Source organism: Lampris incognitus, chromosome 9 (genome assembly GCF_029633865.1).
Source record: "Lampris incognitus isolate fLamInc1 chromosome 9, fLamInc1.hap2, whole genome shotgun sequence".
Lineage (NCBI taxonomy): Eukaryota > Metazoa > Chordata > Actinopteri > Lampriformes > Lampridae > Lampris > Lampris incognitus.
Window position 1 is genome coordinate 31,229,232 of NC_079219.1, and position 20,205 is coordinate 31,249,436.

The 20,205-nt window shown below is 43.2% G+C and overlaps 1 protein-coding gene across 2 annotated transcripts; it reads left to right on the forward strand.

Moving 5' to 3' along the window:
- The first annotated feature begins 888 nt into the window (after positions 1-888).
- Positions 889-17,428, forward strand: zgc:91890 (solute carrier family 52, riboflavin transporter, member 3-B). 2 transcript variants are annotated; one of them, XM_056286283.1, is made up of 4 exons: positions 889-931; positions 14,014-15,089; positions 16,204-16,327; positions 16,656-17,428. In XM_056286283.1, exons 2-4 carry the CDS (start codon positions 14,059-14,061, stop codon positions 16,866-16,868), a joined length of 1,368 nt encoding a protein of 455 aa, XP_056142258.1. In that variant the 5' UTR covers positions 889-931; positions 14,014-14,058; the 3' UTR covers positions 16,869-17,428. The 2 variants fall into 2 exon arrangements, with proteins under 2 accessions (XP_056142258.1, XP_056142257.1); XM_056286282.1 differs by lacking the exon at positions 889-931 and adding an exon at positions 1,777-1,923.
- The last annotated feature ends 2,777 nt before the right edge of the window (positions 17,429-20,205 follow it).

A 20,205-nucleotide genomic window follows, 5' to 3' on the forward strand; every position in this document is an offset into this window, starting at 1 on the left:
CTCACAAATTATTAAGACATTGACAATATAGTTATTAATCAATTAATTAATTGAATCATTCATTCATTTCCCTGTCAGAATGCTCGGAGGAATGTGTATGAAGGAAATATGACGTGGGAAGAAGCAAAATTAGAAACGAATAATGTCCACTTTCATAAAGTCAGGTGTATAAAGTACTTTCTGAAGCTTCCATTTTCTGTTCGTGGGAAACATCACAACAGAACAACTTTAAACTTTATTCTACAAACCTGTCTTGAAAGCTTCAGGTTCCAGAAACCCAAAACTTAGCAATAACTCTCTTCATTAGTAGTCATAATACCTGTCTCGTTAAACACCAAGTTGCACAATTCACACACTCCGCATGGAGTAATGTTATGAAGCTACAACCTAAACAGCTGCCCCCTTCTCCGTCACTCATTTCACTTTACGTTCCCAAGGTCACGCCCGCTGATAGGGAGAGGAGAAGGGTAATGAGGAGCTGTTCGAGTTGAAACCTCCCGAGAGAGAGAGAGAGAGAGAGAGAGAGAGAGAGAGAGAGAGAGAGAGAGAGAGAGAGAGAGAGAGAGAGAGAGAGAGAGAGAGAGAGAGAGAGAGAGAGAGAGAGAGAGAGAGAGAGAGAGAGAGAGAGAGAGAGAGCGAGCGAGCGAGCGAGCGAGCGAGAGAGAGAGAGAGGTTATTGTGGCGCCCACTGCGTTTCTTGGCACTCTACCTCTCATTGGCCAGTACTCGTTGCCTCCGTTGGTTGGGTTGGTTAGGGTTAGGGCGGGGTTAAGGTTAGCTAATCAGAGGCAGAGTAGGGGCGGGTCTTCCCGGAACCCTAGCGCCTGGATGCTATGCAGGGCGTGTCTTGTCAAGAAAAGTGGTGGAATCCATAATAACGCAAGAGAGAGACTGACAGAGCATATGTCCAGCTCATTTTAAAAAGCAGCAAGTATATCCACGACCTACACGACACACCCACTTTGCAACATGACACACCCAACTTGGTTTGGTTTAGGTAATGCGGAGTGAGATGTTTAGGGGTGGGTTGTGTGTATGAGTCCTATAACATGCCGTTACTGCCGAACTCATTCAACTTTCTTTCTTTGATGCCGTTAGCGTAACAACATGGGGGGGGGGATCATGTAGTAAAATCGGTACGTCGTGTAGTACTGCACACTGCAGCAGGACCTTTCTGAAAATCAGCCTACAATAGCAGAATGTCTGAGCGTCAGAGCAGCTAAGAAGTGTGCGCCTGCGTTATCCCTCCTCTGTCAGGTGCAATAGAGAGGAAGTATTATGTAGGCCTATGGAGTGTGTGTGTGTGTGTGTGTGTGTGTATGTATGTGTGTGTCCGTACTATTATACGTCGGCGTACGCAGGTGGGGGGGCCGAATAGGCGGAGTTTGCACACCATTAAAACGCGTCTCAGCCGGCGTTTACACCGGATGCCCCGCTCAATTCAAGCGGCGTGTACACCTACCTCGACCACATGGCTGTTATAAACGCAACGGGGTAAATCTTGATGCTATGCAACAACGCAATCTTAAATTGATGAATAAAATCGGTCTATCTGCTTAATGCATTAGATCTCTGTGGCATCAAGTTATCTCGTCAACGATTAATGACACGATAAGCCTTTTATCGATCTGATGCTTTGTTTAAAGTGACGCCTCCTTCCGCCGGTAAATGTTTCCCCCTCCATTTGGGATATGCTCCTCCCTCGCCCCTCGTCATCACGTCTCGCCGGATTGTGCCCCGGCTGTAAGAAAAGGAGCGCACCCAGTGTGTGGGCAGTAGAATGGGGGGTGGGAATGTTCTTGTAGCTGATGTAACAGAGAAAACTGCCTTTATTGCAAGGCAGTCACAATGAAATGAAAGGTTTTAAAGAGAAAGGGGAGGAGAACAGGCCAGCGTCCCCCTCCTGACTCCGTCCTAAGCAAGGTAAGATGAACTACCATGCCTTAGGACTATGTAGAGACTGTGCCAGGAAAGTAGAGGTCATTTGGATTTCGTATTTAAACAGCAACAATACCTGTGATGTGCTGCTATTACTACTGATATTAGGAATAATATCATGGGATGGTAAAACATGAAATACCATAATGAATCAACCACTGTGTGACTCATAATGTATTTAAGAGGAGAATGGTATTACAATATAAATTTGGACAAGCAACAGTATTATTAATATTATCAGTTATTATCAGTAATCTTCCCAAGTTTTCTTATTTTACTTGTATTCACCCAGAGTTGGATTAATTTGAAAAAAAGGTTGTTGTTTATTAACCTTTCAGCATTATTACAGGTTCATAACGATAACTGTCATTAAACACTGAATGATTTTGCAATTACAGTAAAACATCAATACTAAGTAATCTAGCATTTGAAATTATTTAAACTGAAATCTAATATCTCATATCTCAAATCTAAAATCCGGTGTCATTTAGGAGTCTGCCCATACAGGGGATTGGTGAACTCCTGTATCTTTCAGTTCGACATCTCGGGATGGCCAGTTTATTTGAGCTGAGCTGAGGGCTTCTCTTAGATAGTGTGCACAATCCAAGAGGGCAGAGAGCCTCTGGGTACCCCGAGTACCCCTGGCCAAGTATGATTTTACAAGCCCATATCTGTATGCTTTCCACCCTTTTAGCCTGGTCTGTAGTTAGAGAACTGTGTCAAATGGTGACTGCATACTGTAGCACCAGACGCACGTAACCTGTGTAGATGGAAACCAGGATGTTCTGTTCAATGGATTGAGTCAGCAGGGTGGTGGATGCCTCATATGGGTGACATGTAAAACTTTACCTTTCTTTGGGTTGAGATTCATTTTGTGCTGCTCTACCCAGATATCAAGACCATTCAGCTTCTGTTGGAGAGTACAGGGTAGTTGGAGCTTCCACTGCTGGGCCAGAGTCATGTCATCCACATATTTCCAGTGGTCTATTCTGTCCTGGAGGGCACTATTGATTAGTGTTAGGGAGAGTATAGGCCCTAGTACAGTTCCCTGTGCAACTCCACATGTGGGTTATTCCCAATCAGAGAGATGTCCCTGGTAGTGCACTTTCTGACAGTGGTTGGTTATGAAGCTACAGATTCATGGGATCAGACCCAGTTTCACTCCAAGGTCAATGAGGTACTGTAGTGCCATTGTGTAATCTACAGCATCAAAGGCCTTGGCAAAATCAGTTGTAATTAGTATGCACACTGAGCCCGGAACATCACAGGCCTTGTACGCAGAGTCCATCAAACTGTCCACAGTGTCAAGATAACAACATCTCCCTTAATACTGAGAACACAAAGGAGAGTTCAGACACCAGTTTAGATCAATGGTGTCCCTGTTGAAATTGTGAAGAACATCAGATTCTCAGGCATTCAGATCTTAGACTTCCTCTCCTGGTCTCTAAACACCAGTTGTGTAATTAAGAAGGCACAACAGAGAGTATACTTTCTGAGATGTCTTAAAAAATTCAGAATGTTCACAGAGAACCCTGGTCAGTTTCTATTAGACTACCATAGAGAGCATCCTTACTGGAAGCATACTGGTGTGGTTTGGAAACCCGACTGAACAGGACCACAAACAACTGAGAAGGATAGTAAAAACAGCTTCAGACATCATAGGAACAGCACTGCCACAGCTTCAGGACATTTATACCACGTGTTGCAGAAGGAAGGCCGTAAGTATCATGGAGGACACCAACCACCCAGCACATAGTCTGTTCTCACTTTTTCCTCAGCACAACTCTTACAAAGCATCAGCGCTCAGACCAGCCGCCTCAGAGACAGGTTTTATCCCCAGGCGGTCAGAATAATGAACAGTAGGCACCTTACATAACTTTCATTGACTTATTAATCTGTGAGATTTCTGATTTCTTATTTATTGTTATTGTTATTATTTATTATTTCATTAAATATATAGTTTTAAGGGCTGAGAGAGCCAGGGCATATGCATTTCATTGCATTGGAAGGTACGTGGTACTTTTTTTTATATGTATATGACAATAAAGTGAACTTGACTAAATAGTGTGTTGTAGAATGATTCTGTTGGCTGCCAAACTGCATGGGATCTAGATTTGGTGTGATGTCATTCAGGATCCAATGTGCTGCAAACTGTTCGCATAGTTTAGAGAGCTGAGCTGTTAATGAGATTGGCCTCATTTCATCAATGTTTGGTGGGGAAAATTTTGGTATGGGGACAGCAATAGCCTCTTTCCATTGTCTAGGGATGACCCCTTCATCAAACAAATTGTTGATGAAGGAGTCACAGAGAGAAATGCTGATCTCGCATGCAAACTCCTTCAATATTATTGGGGAAATCATGTCTGAGCCAGGGGATTTGTGGCAGTTGATGGAGGACAGTCTGCTATACACATCCCACACTGGAATAGCAGGCAGAGGGGAGGATGGCACGAAAGGAGGTAGAGCTGAATGTTTGAGAGGTGGAAGTACCTGGGGAACTTAAACTTTGTTGATTGCATTAGCAATTGTCATAAATTCCAAGGACATTGATTCAGTCCACCTTTTTCCGTTTTGCACATCGATTTAACTATTGTGCCAAAAACTAGAATTCACCTTTTCCATGCCTTCCACTTCGGATTTGTAGAATTGTGTGGGTTTTTTTTTGTGTCATGTATATTTCCTTTTGGACCTTATATCTGTAGAACCTTGTCAAGGCACATGATTTTCCAGTCTTGAAGGTTTTTTGTCTCTGGTGGCTCAAGTGGTTGGTCTTGGGTATGATCCATGGTTTCTCAAAAGGATATATTTTCACTGTCTTCATAGGGAAATATCTATCTATCAGGCAGAATGGTATTGTAGAAGGTGTTGGGTTTTAAATTGGTGCTGGTTGCTTCATTCACCTCCTGCCATGGAGATGGAGAAATCTGGTAGTTGGAAGATAATATCTTTATAATAATAATAATAATATCTTTATGTATGCTCAATAATCCAGGCTAGGAAATCACAGAAAGTTGAAAGATGCTCATCTATAAGTGAGGTCACTTAGAGGTCACTTAGATGAGCGATGAATCGTTTCTCTCAATAAACATTGTGTCCAGATGAACTGATTCAACTTTCTTTGAGTTGGAAGATAATAGTTAAATACATTGTTGTGAATGAGTTTTTATGAAAAATATTGTCATCAGAGTTTCGGCCCATTATTTTAGTTTTGAATTACTATCAAACAAGCAAGGTTTGCCTGAAGTATTTTACGCTTGTGTGTTGGTGTTTCGGAAAGGTCCAACTGTGAACCCCCCCCCCCCCCCGTCACAGTATTTACATTTTTGGCTCAATTAATGACCACATTCGTGTGGTCATCAATGGGGATGTGTGGTCACATGTGTGTAAAGCTCTGGTGAGCATTATAGCTTCTCACTGATATCTATTTCTTTCTTGTCCTTTCTCTCTATGTAGAAGCATGTGTCTATGTGCATGTTTCACAATGACAAGAGGCTTTGACAGGAATAGTGTGTTAGTATGTGAAAGGTCATGTGTCCTTTGCCAGCTAAAGAGCGAGAGTAAATGGTAGGGAAGGACAAATGGTTTTAAGAGTAGGGGGCATAAAAGGGGGAAGGTCGCTTGTGGCCATATGGGTGCATAGAGTCCAGGCAGACTTTTGCAACCAATAGCAACACATGTAAAGGACAAGAGTGTAAAAGCATTTGACCATCTAAAATTCAAAGCAATGTAATAGCCATTTTTCATAGCGTCAAGCAGAATTAGTTGAAAGATAATCATTTGCTGTGCGTCATGCATGTTGATAACATGACAGGTTGGGATTCACACTGGGAAAGGTTTAACAATTTTCCATTGGGGATATACATATAGTGGGGTCAAAAAAGATCTGTTGGTTTTCATCGCTGATCCACAACTAACACAAAGTGTCTGTGAATGTTCTCATTCATCCAGGTCATGGTTATCCAAAGGAGTTGAATCAAGTGCAACTGGACTTGGTATATATCCGTGAAGATGTTTCGCCTCTCATCCAAGAGGCTTCCTCAGTTTGTGCCTTTCTGACTAGACCAAGCTAGTCTGACTGGCTGGTGATGAGACTCAGAATGTATCCTCTTTGGAGTTGTTGTCAGAGCTATAGATGTCCATGGCTCTGACAACGACTCCAAAGAGGATAAATTCTGAGTCTCATCGTCTTCACGGATATATACCAAGTCCAGTTGCACTTAATTCAACTCCTTTGGATAACTAACACAAAGGTTTTACTCAGTTGATATAATTGAAGCAAGATCGAAAAAACTTTTTTTTTTGCTAACCAAGTCAAAATATTTTGCTATAACAATGTCAGAATTTCCCAGTGTCTGGTATGTGCACCATTTGATTTAACTCAGGAATCAGGAATATTTGTCATTTCATTCCATTCACCTGCGCACATGAAATGAAACAAAATATCATTTCCCCCAGCCCACGGCAGTGCAACACAAAGACAAAAACACAAATTACAAGAACACATACAGTGCTGCTTGAAAGTTTGTGAACCCTCCAGACATGGTCACTTTTTTTGTAAAAAACATTAAAATAAGCTTATTACACATACATCCAAATCCCAATTTGTAAAGCACACCTTCCAAATAATGGACACACACACAAAAAGAGATATATTTTCATTATTTAATTCAACAAAGGTGGTTTATTTCACAAAAACTGAAAATTTAACATGTGCAAAAGTATGTGAACCCTTGTACTAGTAGCTTGTGGCTCCTCCTTTTGCAGCCATTACTTCAACCAAACGTCTTCTGTAACCACCAACCAGTCTCTCGCATCTGCTTATGGGGATTTTTGCCCACTCCTCCTCGCAGAACTCAGCCAGTTGAGAGAGGTTGGAGGGACATTTGGTATGTACCAACTTCTTCAGGTCTCGCCACAACATTTCAATTGGATTAAGATCCAGACTTTGACTGGGCCTATCCAGAGTACGAATCCTCTTTCTCTGAAGCCATTCCTTTGTAGTTTTGCTGGAATGCTTTGGGTAATTGTCTTGTTGCATAATCCATTTTCGTCCCAGCTTCAACTCCCTGACTGATGGCAGGAGATTCTGGTCAAGAATTTGTTGATATGCCGGAGAATTCATGGTTCCTTGGATAATATTGGAGTCGTCCAGGTCCAGAAGCAGAAAAGCAGCCCCAGACCTTCACATTTCCACCACCATGCTTCACTGTTGGGAGGAGGTTCTTTTCTTCATATGCAGTGTTGGCTTTTCTCCAAACATGTTGGTTTTGATTGTGACCAAATAATTCTATTTTGGACTCGTCTGTCCAGAGAATGGACTTCCAGAAGGTCTCTGGTTTGTCCAAGTGCTCTCTGGCAAAGTTGAAATGGGCAGCTTTGTTCTTTTTTGACAGCAGAGGCTTCCTTCTAGCAACCCTCCCATGAATGTCATGGCTATTCAATTTTTGTCTGATTGTAGACGCATGCACATTTGTCCCAGATGCTACCAGAGAGGTCTGCAACTCTCTAGAGGTGATGTGTGGGTTGGCCTTTACCTGATTTATTATTTTTCTGGTGCTTCTGGGTGATAGTTTTGATGGGCGTCCACTTCTAGGCAGAGTTGCTGTCATGTTGAAGGCCCTCCATTTGTAAATTATTTGTCTTACAGTGGATGGATGGAGCTGGAATCTTTTGGAGATGGTCTTATATCCCTCCCCAGACTGATGTCCTCAGATATCTCCTTTGCTCTCGGCGTTGTTGATTTGTATGGGACCACAGTGGTTTGGTTGGTTTCCTCTCTCTTTTAATTAGTGCAGGCCAAACCCTTTCCCAAGGATGTCTCATTTCATTGGTCTGCTTAAATGATTAATTAAGCACCCAAATGTGTTTCACCCCGAGTCTGTTACCTGCTTGACTTAACCAATGCAGCTGGGGGTTCACTTACTTTTGCACATACACTAATTCCATGTTTCATGTAGTTTTTGGGCTACTTAAATAAGTCCCACTAAACAAGTACATGCAACTGATAAACATATATCTGACATTTCATACATGAAAACTGGTGACGATAGAATAAGAAAATCATGGTAAAACAACAGAAAAATCTAAACGTTCAAGGGGTTCACATACTTTCAAGCAGCACTGTATATCCAAACTACAAAAAAAAACAACTACAAAACACATATATCCAACATATCAAAAAGAAAAAAAAATCACTGTCCAGAACAAATGCAAGGATGACTGTCGGAACTGCTGGTCTGCATGGGCTATCGGTTAGCTTAGCCTGCCCCGCTTTTGCATCCTGCCAGACCGCCCTCGGTGTTTCCTCCTCAGGCACAGCTCCAGGCAGGGCCGTGGTCCCTGGACCGACCAGATGCAGCAGAACAAGCTCTCCCAACCGATCCAACGCCAGCTCTCCCAGCCAGACATCCCCGACACACTTCCCCGCACTCCACACGACGACACCAAAAACACAGTCAACGCTAGGCGAGGCTGCCGCCAGACCGCCCTCGATGTCATCGGAACTGCTGGTCTGCATGGGCTAGCAGTTAGCTTAGCCTGCCCCACTTCTGCATCCTGTCAGACCGCCCTCGGTGTTTCCTCTTTGGGTGCAGCTCCAGGCTGGGCCATGGTCCCTGGGCCCACAGGACAGCAGACCAGGCTCCCCCAGCTGATCCAGCACCAGATCTCCCAGCCATCAAACAAAGACAGAAACTTAGATGCAGACGTGGACAAAGACACTGCATGGACGGTACTGGGTGAGGCCACTGCAAACGTAAGTTCGCGCTGCCATCTTCCCACACTGGTACTAGGTGAGGCCGCTGCAAATGTGAATTTGTGCCGCCATCTTTCCACACCGGAAGCAAAAAGCAGCTTGTATTGTGTCTGGCATTGATTCAACAAGTTTATCCAGAATTTGAGAATCCAAATTATTCCAGCACTCTGAGTGCATTTGAGAGGCTATCCTGTAATGGTACATTATGTTTCTCTTTTTTCTTGTTCAGATGTATCTGTGGCTGACTGTCCTACACATCAGCACTCCTTGCTCTTCCTTGAACTTCACATAGTCCTGGCAAAGCATTGATGAGTGTTTTGGATCATTATCTTGCTCGAAAATTAATCTTCCACACAACTTTAAGCCAGAATGAACACCATGCCTCAGAAGAACAGAGTGGTTCTTCTCTTGGGTCTGATGCAGTTTATCCTCTGCAAGTAACTAACTGGAGTAGGCGAGACAGACCCAAACCTGAATGCTACCACCACCATCTCTGACTGTTGGTTTTATGCACTGTTGCATTATATAAGCCCCATGATTACAACCAAAAGCTTCAAATTTTGACCCATCTGTAAACAAGACTTTCTTGTGTTGAGGTCAAAGTAGTTTGGAAGCTGCTACTCCTATGTTAATGCCACATTTTGCTGGTTTGCTTCTGAATGTTGTTTTATTAGTTTTTCACAGTTGCTTAAACACATTTCCTGATAGACTACCTCACTTTCTCAAAACTCTAAACACAAATCACAAAACTCACACACAAAATGCAGAATCCTACACTTCTCTTGCAAAAGCACACTTTGCCCTCAAAACAGTGTTAACTCTTCACTAAATTGTATTTTCTTTTCAAATGACAAACACATACATCATATGAGTAGACATTTCTAAGCACCCATTGAACACTGATGTGCAGAAGGGAAAACACTATAGTATGAATGGAAAACACTATATGAATGCTTTATCAGTAGAATCATGCCTTTGCATGTTCAGTGTTACACTTTCACCTGTTGGATGTAAAATATTACCATATAATGTTTTTATGTATACTCAGCCTCCCTCATGGCCAAACCATGGTTGACCACATGATCAATGACAGTGGCCCTAATCTGATCAGAGATTATGGTTCTTCTCCTTCCTCCTCCTTGTCCTCCTCCTTGTCATCCTCTTCCTCCTCCTCCTTGTCCTGCTCCTCCTTGTCCTCGTCCTCTTCCTCCTCCTCCACCTCCTCCTTCTTGTCCTCTCCCTCCTCCTCTTACTCTCACTTCTCTGCCTTGCTGCTCACCTCTCTCTTCAATGTTGCCACCATCCATTGTTCTCCAAACAAACCAGAGGCTCATCTGTGAACCTTCTATAGCAAATTGCTGATTGCAACTTGCACAACAGCCTTTGGGGTTTAGAAATGTGATTGGCAGTGTGTTCTGTGTGAACACCAAGAGAGGGAATTCAGGAAGAGTGTGCAAGATATAGAGAATTGTGTGTAGTGTTGTGAAATGTGTGGTATGGAATGGGAATCTGAGTCAAAAGCAGAAAATGTGCTTGGAGTTCAGCAGAATTGGTTTAGGTAGTTGGTACATTAGTTTCAGGTTGTGCACATTGTGTCTGATGTTCTAATTAATGTGTTTAAACAATTGTGAAAAACTGTAACCAGGGTGGGGCGATCTTTGTTCAGCTAGCTTTGAATCATGAATGCAGATGCTGCTCTATCTCAAACATGTTAGCTTGATATGTTTGTCTTCAGATGGTGAGTGGTGGTATTGCTTTAGGTCTGTCTGAGCTTGCTTTGGATGAGATCTCTGTTTAGGTATACCAGCACACCTATCAGCACAGACAGACAAAGAGCACTAGCAACTGTCAATTGTGGTTCTTTGGTACAGCTACATCCAGCAGAGCCATTATTAATGCTATTATTTGCAGCTGTGTTTATCCTGTTAACATCACAGAGTACCAAGACCAGCCTGCCATGTCTTTAACCTGGTTTTTAACCTGCAGACATCAACAAACTCACTATAATGTACTAGGGTTTAGTTACTCTTTAAAAAGAATTGGGTAGTCTATTCAACAGTTACTTCAAGTTCAACGTTTTTCATGAACACCATCTCTCAAAGATGGGCCAAATCATTTATGACACGGGTGTTGGGGAGGGAGGATGAAGATGGTGATGGTGTGTGTATGTGTGTGTGTGGTTAGTTTCTAAGTAGGGCTGGGCAATATGGACAAAATCAAATATCACAATATTGTTGACCAAATACCTTGATACTGATATTTTGATGATATTGTAGAGATGACTATTGTTGCTCTCACAAAATATTTACATAGTGACATATTGGTAATGTGGATGTCCAAACAGTTAGAAACAAATAATATAAAAGCTAGACCAGTCTAATAAGTTCAAAAAATTGCATATGGCCCAATTGTATCCGGCCAATTACCCCACTCTTCCCGAGCTGTCCCTGTCGCTGATCCACCCCCTCTGCCGATCCGGGAGGGCTGCAGACTATCACATGCCTCCTCCGATACATGTGGAGTCGCTAGCCGCTTCTTTTCACATGACAGTGAGGAGTTTCACCAGGGGGACATAGCACGTGGGAGGATCACGCTATCACCCCCAGTCCCCCTCCCCCCGATCAAGAGCCCTGACCGACCAGAGGAGGCGCTAGTGCAGCGACCAAGACACATACCCACATCCGGCTTCCCACCCGCAGACACGGCCAATTGTGTCTGTAGGGACGCCCGACCAATCCGGAGGTAACACAGGGATTCAAACCGGAGATCCCTGTGTTGGTAGGCAATGGAAGAGATCGCTACACTACCCAGATGCCCCCATTGAGTGTTTCTTTTAACAAAGTTTATATATATATATATATATATATATATATATATATATATATATATATATATATGTATATCCTAAATTCCTATATTGCCTAGCCCTATTTCTAAGAGCCCTATTTTCATCTTTTTTCATCTTTTTCAACCTTAAGAAAGCATTTGATTCTCTTCCGAGAGCCACTTTGTGGGATGTGCTATCCAAATCTGGATGCTCTGACCACTTCATCCAGATGATTCACGCCCTCCATGATCACATGAAAGGCTGTGTTTGTTTCCGTGGAACCCTTTCCGAGCCTTTCCCCATGGAATGTGGAGTAAAGCAAGGCTGTGTTCTAGCACCTACGTTATTTTCCTTATACCTGGCTGCTCTCTTGCAGAAGACAGATCAGTCACTTGATGGTAAAGTCAACATCTGTTACTGCTTCAAGGGCACCCTGTTCAATCTCCAGCGCTTGAAGTCTAAAAACAAGACATCCACCAACACCATCATTGAGCTTCAATATGCCGATGATAATGCTGCTCCTGCCATGACTCCAGAAGGTCTTTAGTCGATCACCAACTCCTTTTTTCAGGCCTATGAAACTTTTGGCTTTTCTGTGAACATCAAAAAAACCAAAACGCTTGCTGTTGTGCCTCAGGATACCCCAGGAGTTCTGCTTCAGATCACCATCCATGGCCAACCTATAGAACAAGTTCAATCCTTTCAGTACCTTGGAAGTATCCTCAAAGAAACATGCAGGCTAGAACCGGATATCACCAGCAGACTGAAAGCTGCCCACACTGCCTTTGGCCGACTTTCTCACCATGTTTTCTATGATTGTGATCTCAAGACATCAACCAAAATCATGGTTTAACGTGCAGTGGTTCTTTCAACCCTCCTTTATGGTTGTGAAGCCTGGACCCTCTACAAATACCAAATCCATAAACTATAACGCTTCCACCAGCAAAAACTGAGAAGTATTCTGGGAATTTCCTGGCAAGAATGGGTCATCAACAATCAAGTTCTTGAAAGAGCCGATCTCCTTTCCATTGAGATGACAATTGAACATCACCAGCTGCGGTGGCTTGGCCACATCCAGAGGATGCCAAACGACAGACTCCCGAAACAAATTTTATACCCCGAACTGACTGAAGGTCAAAGAAAAAGAGGAGCTCCCAAAAACGCTACAAGGACTGTATCAAGGGAACGCTGATCACCTTCAACATCGACCCTAAGAACTGGGGAAAAAGTAGCAGAAAATCGAAAGCACTGGAGAGCTGCCTGCCTGGCTGGTTCCATCAAGGCTGAAACAGACAAACGAACACATGCGGAAGAAAAGCGCCGCCGCTGAAAAACCCGCCAAGTACAGAGAGCCGCAGGAATGGGTCCACCTACTACTATCCCTTGTTCATACTGTTCCAGCCTCTTCTATTCTCACCTTGAACTGTCAAGCCATCTTCGTTTTAAGCACACACCTTAATCTCTTGGAATGGATCCTTGGACATGAGAGATGCCAACGACGACGACAATTTCTAAGAGTAATATACCATTAAAATTGATAAAGTGCGTTCCTTTGATATGTATCTTTATTTTTTTGAGTTGTAGTTTGTAGAATAGCACAGGCACCTATTTTAAAGCTTCCTTACACGTTTACCAAATTGGCAAAGAGAGCCTCTCCTCTTAAAGGGTTTTCTGTTTGATTTGTGGTTTATTTCATTACACGCTACAGCAGAGTCCCTCAATACCTTCTGAAGAGATGGCAGGTGGCCATCAGACCCTCATCATATGCAAGAGTCACTGGCTTTGTCCAGGCCTCTAACTGACTGAGAGCAAAGATTAAGCAGAGAGAAGCTCTGTTGCTTTTCCTGATCACTACAGGGAGGTTGTCTGGTTGTTGCCATTGTAGTCAGCTGCAGCCGAGATAGTTCTTGGCAAAGATGTGATGAACTGATCACATGTGATGTCCCTTTTAACTGTCATATCATGGACCAAATGCATGATCAGATTCATTACTGGCATGCCACTAGGATATTTCTCTGCATGATCTGCTGTTTTCTCTGCAGTTTTTCTTTCCCATGCATGTCTGCAACTTGCATCACACACTGACCAGATTTTGATTCTTTTTTTTTTTTTTGGGAGGGAGGGGGGTTACTTGTCACATACTATCTGAAAGGACAGCACCTTTTAAAAATGACCATAGGGTATTGATACAAGATGATCATTATATTAAGGAAAAGACACTGAATGATATAACCTCTGGTTTGATTGTGTAATGTGTGCTATTATTAGTGGTAACTGATTGTTTACATGTGATATCAAAGATGCTCAATCATGCCTCTTTAGCTAAAATGTTCAACAATTTAAGACTCAATTTTACTGCTTAAATATCAAATTCTTTCAAATGAAACAATACAGCTTGTACAGAAAACAACATAATTTAAACACTTCTGAACTCTCTATTTTCTGGTTCAGTCTCTCTTGTGGTAATAATGGATTTTCTATTTATGTGTTTCAGATTGTATAAATCCACATTTCCCGGTATCCCGGTCTCACCATCATCATGTCACTGCTGACTCATGTGCTGGCATGCCTGTTTGGCATGGGCTCATGGGTGGCCATTAACGGGATGTGGGTTGAGCTGCCCTTGGTGGTACCGGAGATCCCAGAGGGCTGGTACTTGCCCTCCTACCTCACTGTTCTCATCCAGATGGCCAATATCGGCCCTCTCTTCATAACCCTCATGCATCGCTTCCGCCCGGGGACCTTGGATGAGCGGCCGGTCATCTACTGCATTGTGGGATTGGGGATTGTCGCCACTTTCCTCCTGGCTTTCTTCTGGAAGTACACAGTAATAGTAGGAGACTCTCTGCACAGTGTGCCCCTCCTGGTGCTAAGCTTCCTCCTGTCTGCAGTAGACTGTACCTCCTCCGTCACATTCCTGCCCTTCATGATGAGACTTCGTCCGCAGTACCTCACAACATACTTTGCAGGGGAGGGGCTCAGTGGCTTAGTGCCTGCATTGGTGGCTCTCATTCAAGGCGTTGGAGTAGTCCACTGTCAGAACACCTCTGTGGCTGATGGAGCCAACAAGACATTTGACAATGCCACAGCAGATGGCAGTGGAGATCTGCAAGCCGTCTACCAACCAGCCAACTTCTCTGCTGAGGTCTTCTTCTTATTCCTCTCCGCCATGATGGTGGTGTGTTTGGTAGCCTTCATCCTACTCAACCACCATCCGGCCGTGGCCCGCGAGAGAAAGAATGCTTTGTACTTCAGTGAGGAACTGGAAAAGAGAGAGCAAGGCCTGTCTCTGGACAACCAAACAGCAGAACAGAAGCCAATGATCAGCCCCTTGGAGGTCCCAAGGAGGGAGCGAAGGTGCTCTTTCGGGACGGGGGTGTACAGCAGCCTGGAGGTGGGGTTCATCTTTGTGGTGCTGGCCTGGGTCAATGCTCTGACCAATGCTGTGCTGCCCTCCGTGCAGTCCTACTCCTGTCTGCCATACGGCAACCAGGCCTACCATCTGGCTGCCGCTATGGCAGCTGTTGCTAACCCCGTGGCCTGCTTTATTGCCATGTTTATGCCTGTAAGGTAAGCAGCATTTGCTGTTTTTTGTTTTATTTGAAATATGTCACTATGAATCATTTCTATTACAAACAGAATGAAGGATGATTAAATTTAAAATTTAAACATTGGCAATGTGTTGGTGCACTTGTGCAATCGGTCAGCCAGTACAATGTAACATAGGTCTATAAAGCTCTATATCTATTATAAATGTCTTAGTACAACATCAACTGCATTTAGATATTAATATTATCAGTTATTCATGTAGTATTTCTGCATTACAGCTGTCATTACTACTACAACTACTACTACTATTACTACTTTCGGCTGCTCCCGTTAGGGGTCACCACAGTGGATCGTCCAATTCCATTTATTCCTGTCCTCTGCATCTTCCTCTGTTATACCAGCCACCTGCATGTCCACCCTCACATCCATAAACCTCCTCTTTGGCCTTCCTCTTTTCCTCTTCCCTGGCAGCTCCATATTCAGCATCCTTCTCCCAATATACCCAGCAACTCTCCTCCACACATGTCCAAGCCATCTCAAACTTGCCTCTCTTGCTTTGTCTCCAAACCATCCAACCTGAGCTGTCCCTCTAATATAATAATTTCTAATCCTGCCCCTCTTCGACACTCCCAGTGAAAATCTTAGCATCTTCAACTCTGCCACCTCCAGCTCCGCCTCCTGTCTTTTCGTCAGTGCCACTGTCTCACAACCATCTTGTAAACCTTCCCTTTAACTCTTGCTGGTACCCTTCTGTCGCAAATCACTCCTGACACTCTTCTCCACCCACTCCACCCTGCCTGCACTCTCTTCTTCACCTCTCTCCTGCACTCCCCGTTACTTTGGACAGTTGACCCCAAGTATTTAAACTCATATGCCTTCATCACTACTCTTTGCATCCTCACCATTCCACTGTCCTCCCTCTCATTCACGCATATGTATTCCATCTTGTTCCTACTGATTTTCATTCCTCTTCTCTCCAGTGCATACCTCCACCTCTCCAGGCTCTCCTCAACCTGCACTGTACTCGCTACAGATCACAATGTCATCCACAATGTCACAGCTGTCATTACTCCACCATAACAATTCTTTATGACAATTACTTCTACAGTTTCACCTGATACATCTTTGTCTCCAGATCCCTTCTCTTTATGGGTCTTTTGACCTTGATCGGGACAGGCTTCGGGGCTTACATCATGGCCATGGCTGCTCTGAGTCCCTGCCCTGTGCTGGTCCACAGTGCCTCTGGAACTGCAGTCATAGTACGGCTGCTTTCTTCTTACTCATATAAATCTTTGTAATTCTGAATATATGTTTTTTTTCTCTGTCTAGACTGAAAAAAACAACAACAATTGTTTGGTAACTCAAAGAAATAAACATGCTGTATCTTAAATTAAATAATCAAGCTGGTGTCATGTTGAGTCATAGGGGCCTATACATTGGGGTCAAACAAGATTTCTTGACGATGGCAGAGCAAAAAGATGCCCCCTGTAATCTCATTCATATAGGCATCATATCTACCTAAATACCCTTTTTATTTACCGCAGTGGTTCAAAACTGTATGTAAGATTTTCCTGTCCTCTGCTTCAGGTAATAGCCTGGATCCTGTTTGTCCTGAGCCTGTCCTATGTGAAGGTGATCATCGGGGTGATTCTGCGAGATGAGGGGCATAGTGCCCTCGTGTGGTGTGGAGCGGTAGTGCAGCTGGGCTCGATGCTTGGGGCCATGTCCATGTTTCCGCTGGTCAGTGTCTATGGACTGTTCAAGTCAGGCCACCCCTGTAACACCAAGTGTCCGCTGTAGTTACAGGATAAACTTTTATTGTAGATGGTCATTCACTACTAACAGTAGAAACACAAAAAGGCACTGATTTTAGAAATGTGGGAGTCATGTTGTAACTGCTACACGATTTGCAGTGTTGGAGTCAGAATGTTTGTATGCGGTCCCGTAATGTGATGTGTACTAACTGGCCTATGGAGGAAGGGAAATGGGAAGTTGGGAAATATCCTACAATGTCAATGTGTGAGACGGAACAAGGCCAGACTTTGAACATCCCAAAGATAATAAAGAAGTGTATATTTTATTGCTGAGCTCATTACAATTCCTTCTCAATCAAGCAATCAAAGCCATCCTTCAAATGAAATATGAACAAGTATGTACAATGTGATGGATATGTAAATAATTGGCTTTTTTTTGTACAGAGCTGTCACTGTTAGCATTAAAATGTGCCTTAATATATGTGTATGACTTCAGATGATCTCATTTTAGTTTGTGTTAGTTTACGGTGTAAGTAGCCGTTTTCATTTTAACTATATGCACGTTATTGCAGTGATTAAACAACGCCCTCAGCCTGTATTATGAAATATAAAAAATACAGAATAAAGCTTTGTCTTTTTTTGGCTTTTGCGTTAACTGCTTACTTATAACCACTAGATGTCGCTATATGATTATAAGATGAAGTCATACGCCATCTACAGCCTTGCAGTAAGACCCAATTTTGTCCCAGTTTTGATGGTCAATATTAGAGAGAGAACTTGACACTAAATTTGACGCAAAGTAGTTACTTCATAATGCTTCATAATGCTTAGCATAAAAGTTGCCTGTGGCTGAATTTTCAACTATTTGGAATTATATATGTGGCTTTAATTCCCAGCATACAATCTTAAAATCTCTCACACCTTTGGTAAATGTACAAGCTTTGATAGGGTACATCAAATTCTGCTGCAACACGAGCTCTCTTTGTGTGAGTACTGTGTCATGGTAGGCTGTGTCATTGTGTATCACTTATCTCAGATCCACATATGTGAGAGAAGTTCAGAGATGTTGTGCAGCCTCAGGTTTGTGTAGGAGTGATGCATCTCTCTGGAATATTTACCCAGGTCACTGCAGTCATGTCTGGATGGCTTCCCCCTCTACACAGTAAATCAGTGTGAATGCTTAATCTGTACAGGTGTGTGTGTGTGTGTGTGTGTGTGTGTGTGTGTGTGTGTGTGTGTGTGTGTGTGTGTGTGTGTGTGTGTGTGTGTGTGTGTGTGTGTGTGTGTGAGAGAGAGAGGGAGAGAGAGAGTGTGTGTGTGTGTGTGTCTGTCTGTGTCTGTGTCTGTGTATGTGCATGCAAAAATACGTGTGTGTCTGTATGCACTTGTGTATGTCTCACTCCTGTTGTCCAGTGAGACAAATAGGAATGAGGAACCAGTGGCTAGTCATAGTCTGACTCAGATCCCAGTGGTTCCTCACTGAACATTTGGGGTCATCAACCCCATATGGTGTCTCAACCCTCACGTATCCTCCTGGTATCTCCCTGTGGCGTCAATGACTAAAGCGTATTGGGAACAGAATAACCTAACCATAAGCTTTAAAACAGATCCCCTGCACAATGCTCTGGGCTTTAGAGGATGACCTGTCTGACTGATATGCAGGTGGGTGGCAGGAAAACACGAGTAGTGATGATAGCAAAAACGGCATTAAAAAGAGCAAAAAGAGTGAGAGCAATGTCTTTCCGTCATTCTACTTCCCTCTCTCTCGCTGTCTCCCTGTTGCTCTTTCTCTCTGTCTCTCTCTCTCTCTCTGTCTGTCTCTGTTGCACTGTTTGCCTCTCTGTTGCTCTCTCTGTTTCTCGCTTTCTCTGTTGCTCTCTCTCTCTGTTGCGCTCTGTCTCTCTCTCTGTCTGTCTCTGTTGTTTTTTTCTCTCTCTCTCTCTCTTTCTCTGTCTGTCTCTCCGATAAACTTAAGACTCTCGGATGAACTATTCTAACACCAATATCTCTACTTTCCCCAAGCACCTTGTCCCTTCAGCTCTATTGAAACGGCAGACTTTGTGATCGTAATTTCAATCTAAAACATATGAGGGGAAATCCTAGCCCGCGCTGCTCTTTAATGGGCCGTCATGGAATTGGAGAATGCAGAGAATGATTGAATTCTGTGAGAAGGCCAAGAACCATCAAGTCTCGCCTGCCGTTATGCAATCGGCCATTCCCCTCTCACAACGCCATGTCTGGTAGGAGTTGAAGGGGGGAGCTGGAAGCGTCTCTGTCTGGACCAGGAGGTAGAAAAATATTTTTTTTTTCTAAATGATTCAAGACAATATAAAAGAAAGACTAAACTATGGCATACAGAGGAACAGCTGAACTGTCACTTTGAGCCAAATGAGAGCTGATTCACCACATCAAATGCAAAGATGCTAAGCTGGACTGCTTTTAATGTTGGTAAATGAGACTTTTTACACGGCAATGCTTGACATCTATTTCCTGACAGACAGAAATATATGGAACATATACGTGCCGTGCCATGCTGTGTTATTTATATGATTATGTCATGTCTTTTTCCCTGCTTAACTTTCTCCACCTGCTCGGCCCTATTTGAGGCTATGGGGACCAAAGCTGGGTTTGCTCTGACACACCGCGAGGGCCCAACTTCCTGCAGACCTATTCAACTCACTCTGGACAACTCCTCTGCACCCTTTCCTTTCAAACAGACTTTACATTTCCTGTTATGTCCATTATATCCACTTGGGTATTTTTATTTATTTTCTTTCGCAACAGACAGAACGTAATCAAAGTTAAAAGCAACAATCAAGAGGGCACTTAGCACTTAGCTTTTATAATAAAACATTCATATACAGTGCAGTAGACAGGTAGGGCTGTCTTCCAGATGATAGGCTTGTCTTGCGGTCAGCTTCTGTATGCAATGGCTAAGGGACAGAAAGAGATAAACGGTAGATAAATGCCCACACTGTAATTACACTTGCTGCCCCACATATCATCACATTATGCAGGAAGAACAAATGATACCAAAGTGTTCTTCTTAATTGGTTTGAAGCACGCATTTTAAAGCTATTGGACAGATTGTTGGAAGACTTAATCACTTTGACTGATAAGCTATGACCTGACAAGCCAGAGAGGCAAGATGCACACACACACACACACACACACACACACACACACACACACACACACGTGCTATATATACACTACCGTTCAAAAGTTTGGGATCACCCAAACAATTTTGTGTTTTCCATGAAAAGTCACACCACCATATGTTGTGAAATGAATAGAAAATAGAGTCAAGACATTGACAAGGTTAGAAATAATGATTTGTATTTGAAATAAGATTTTTTTTACATCAAACTTTGCTTTCGTCA

What these genes read in the sequence shown, in the direction of transcription:
- zgc:91890 (XM_056286283.1), top strand. Translation starts at nt 14,059, where the DNA reads ATGTCACTGCTGACTCATGTGCTGGCATGCCTGTTTGGCATGGGCTCA. An exon ending in GCCATGTTTATGCCTGTAAG is followed by an intron (nt 15,090 to 16,203) that starts GTAAGCAGCATT and finishes CTTTGTCTCCAG; the next exon opens with ATCCCTTCTCTTTATGGGTC. An exon ending in CCTCTGGAACTGCAGTCATA is followed by an intron (nt 16,328 to 16,655) that starts GTACGGCTGCTT and finishes CCTCTGCTTCAG; the next exon opens with GTAATAGCCTGGATCCTGTT.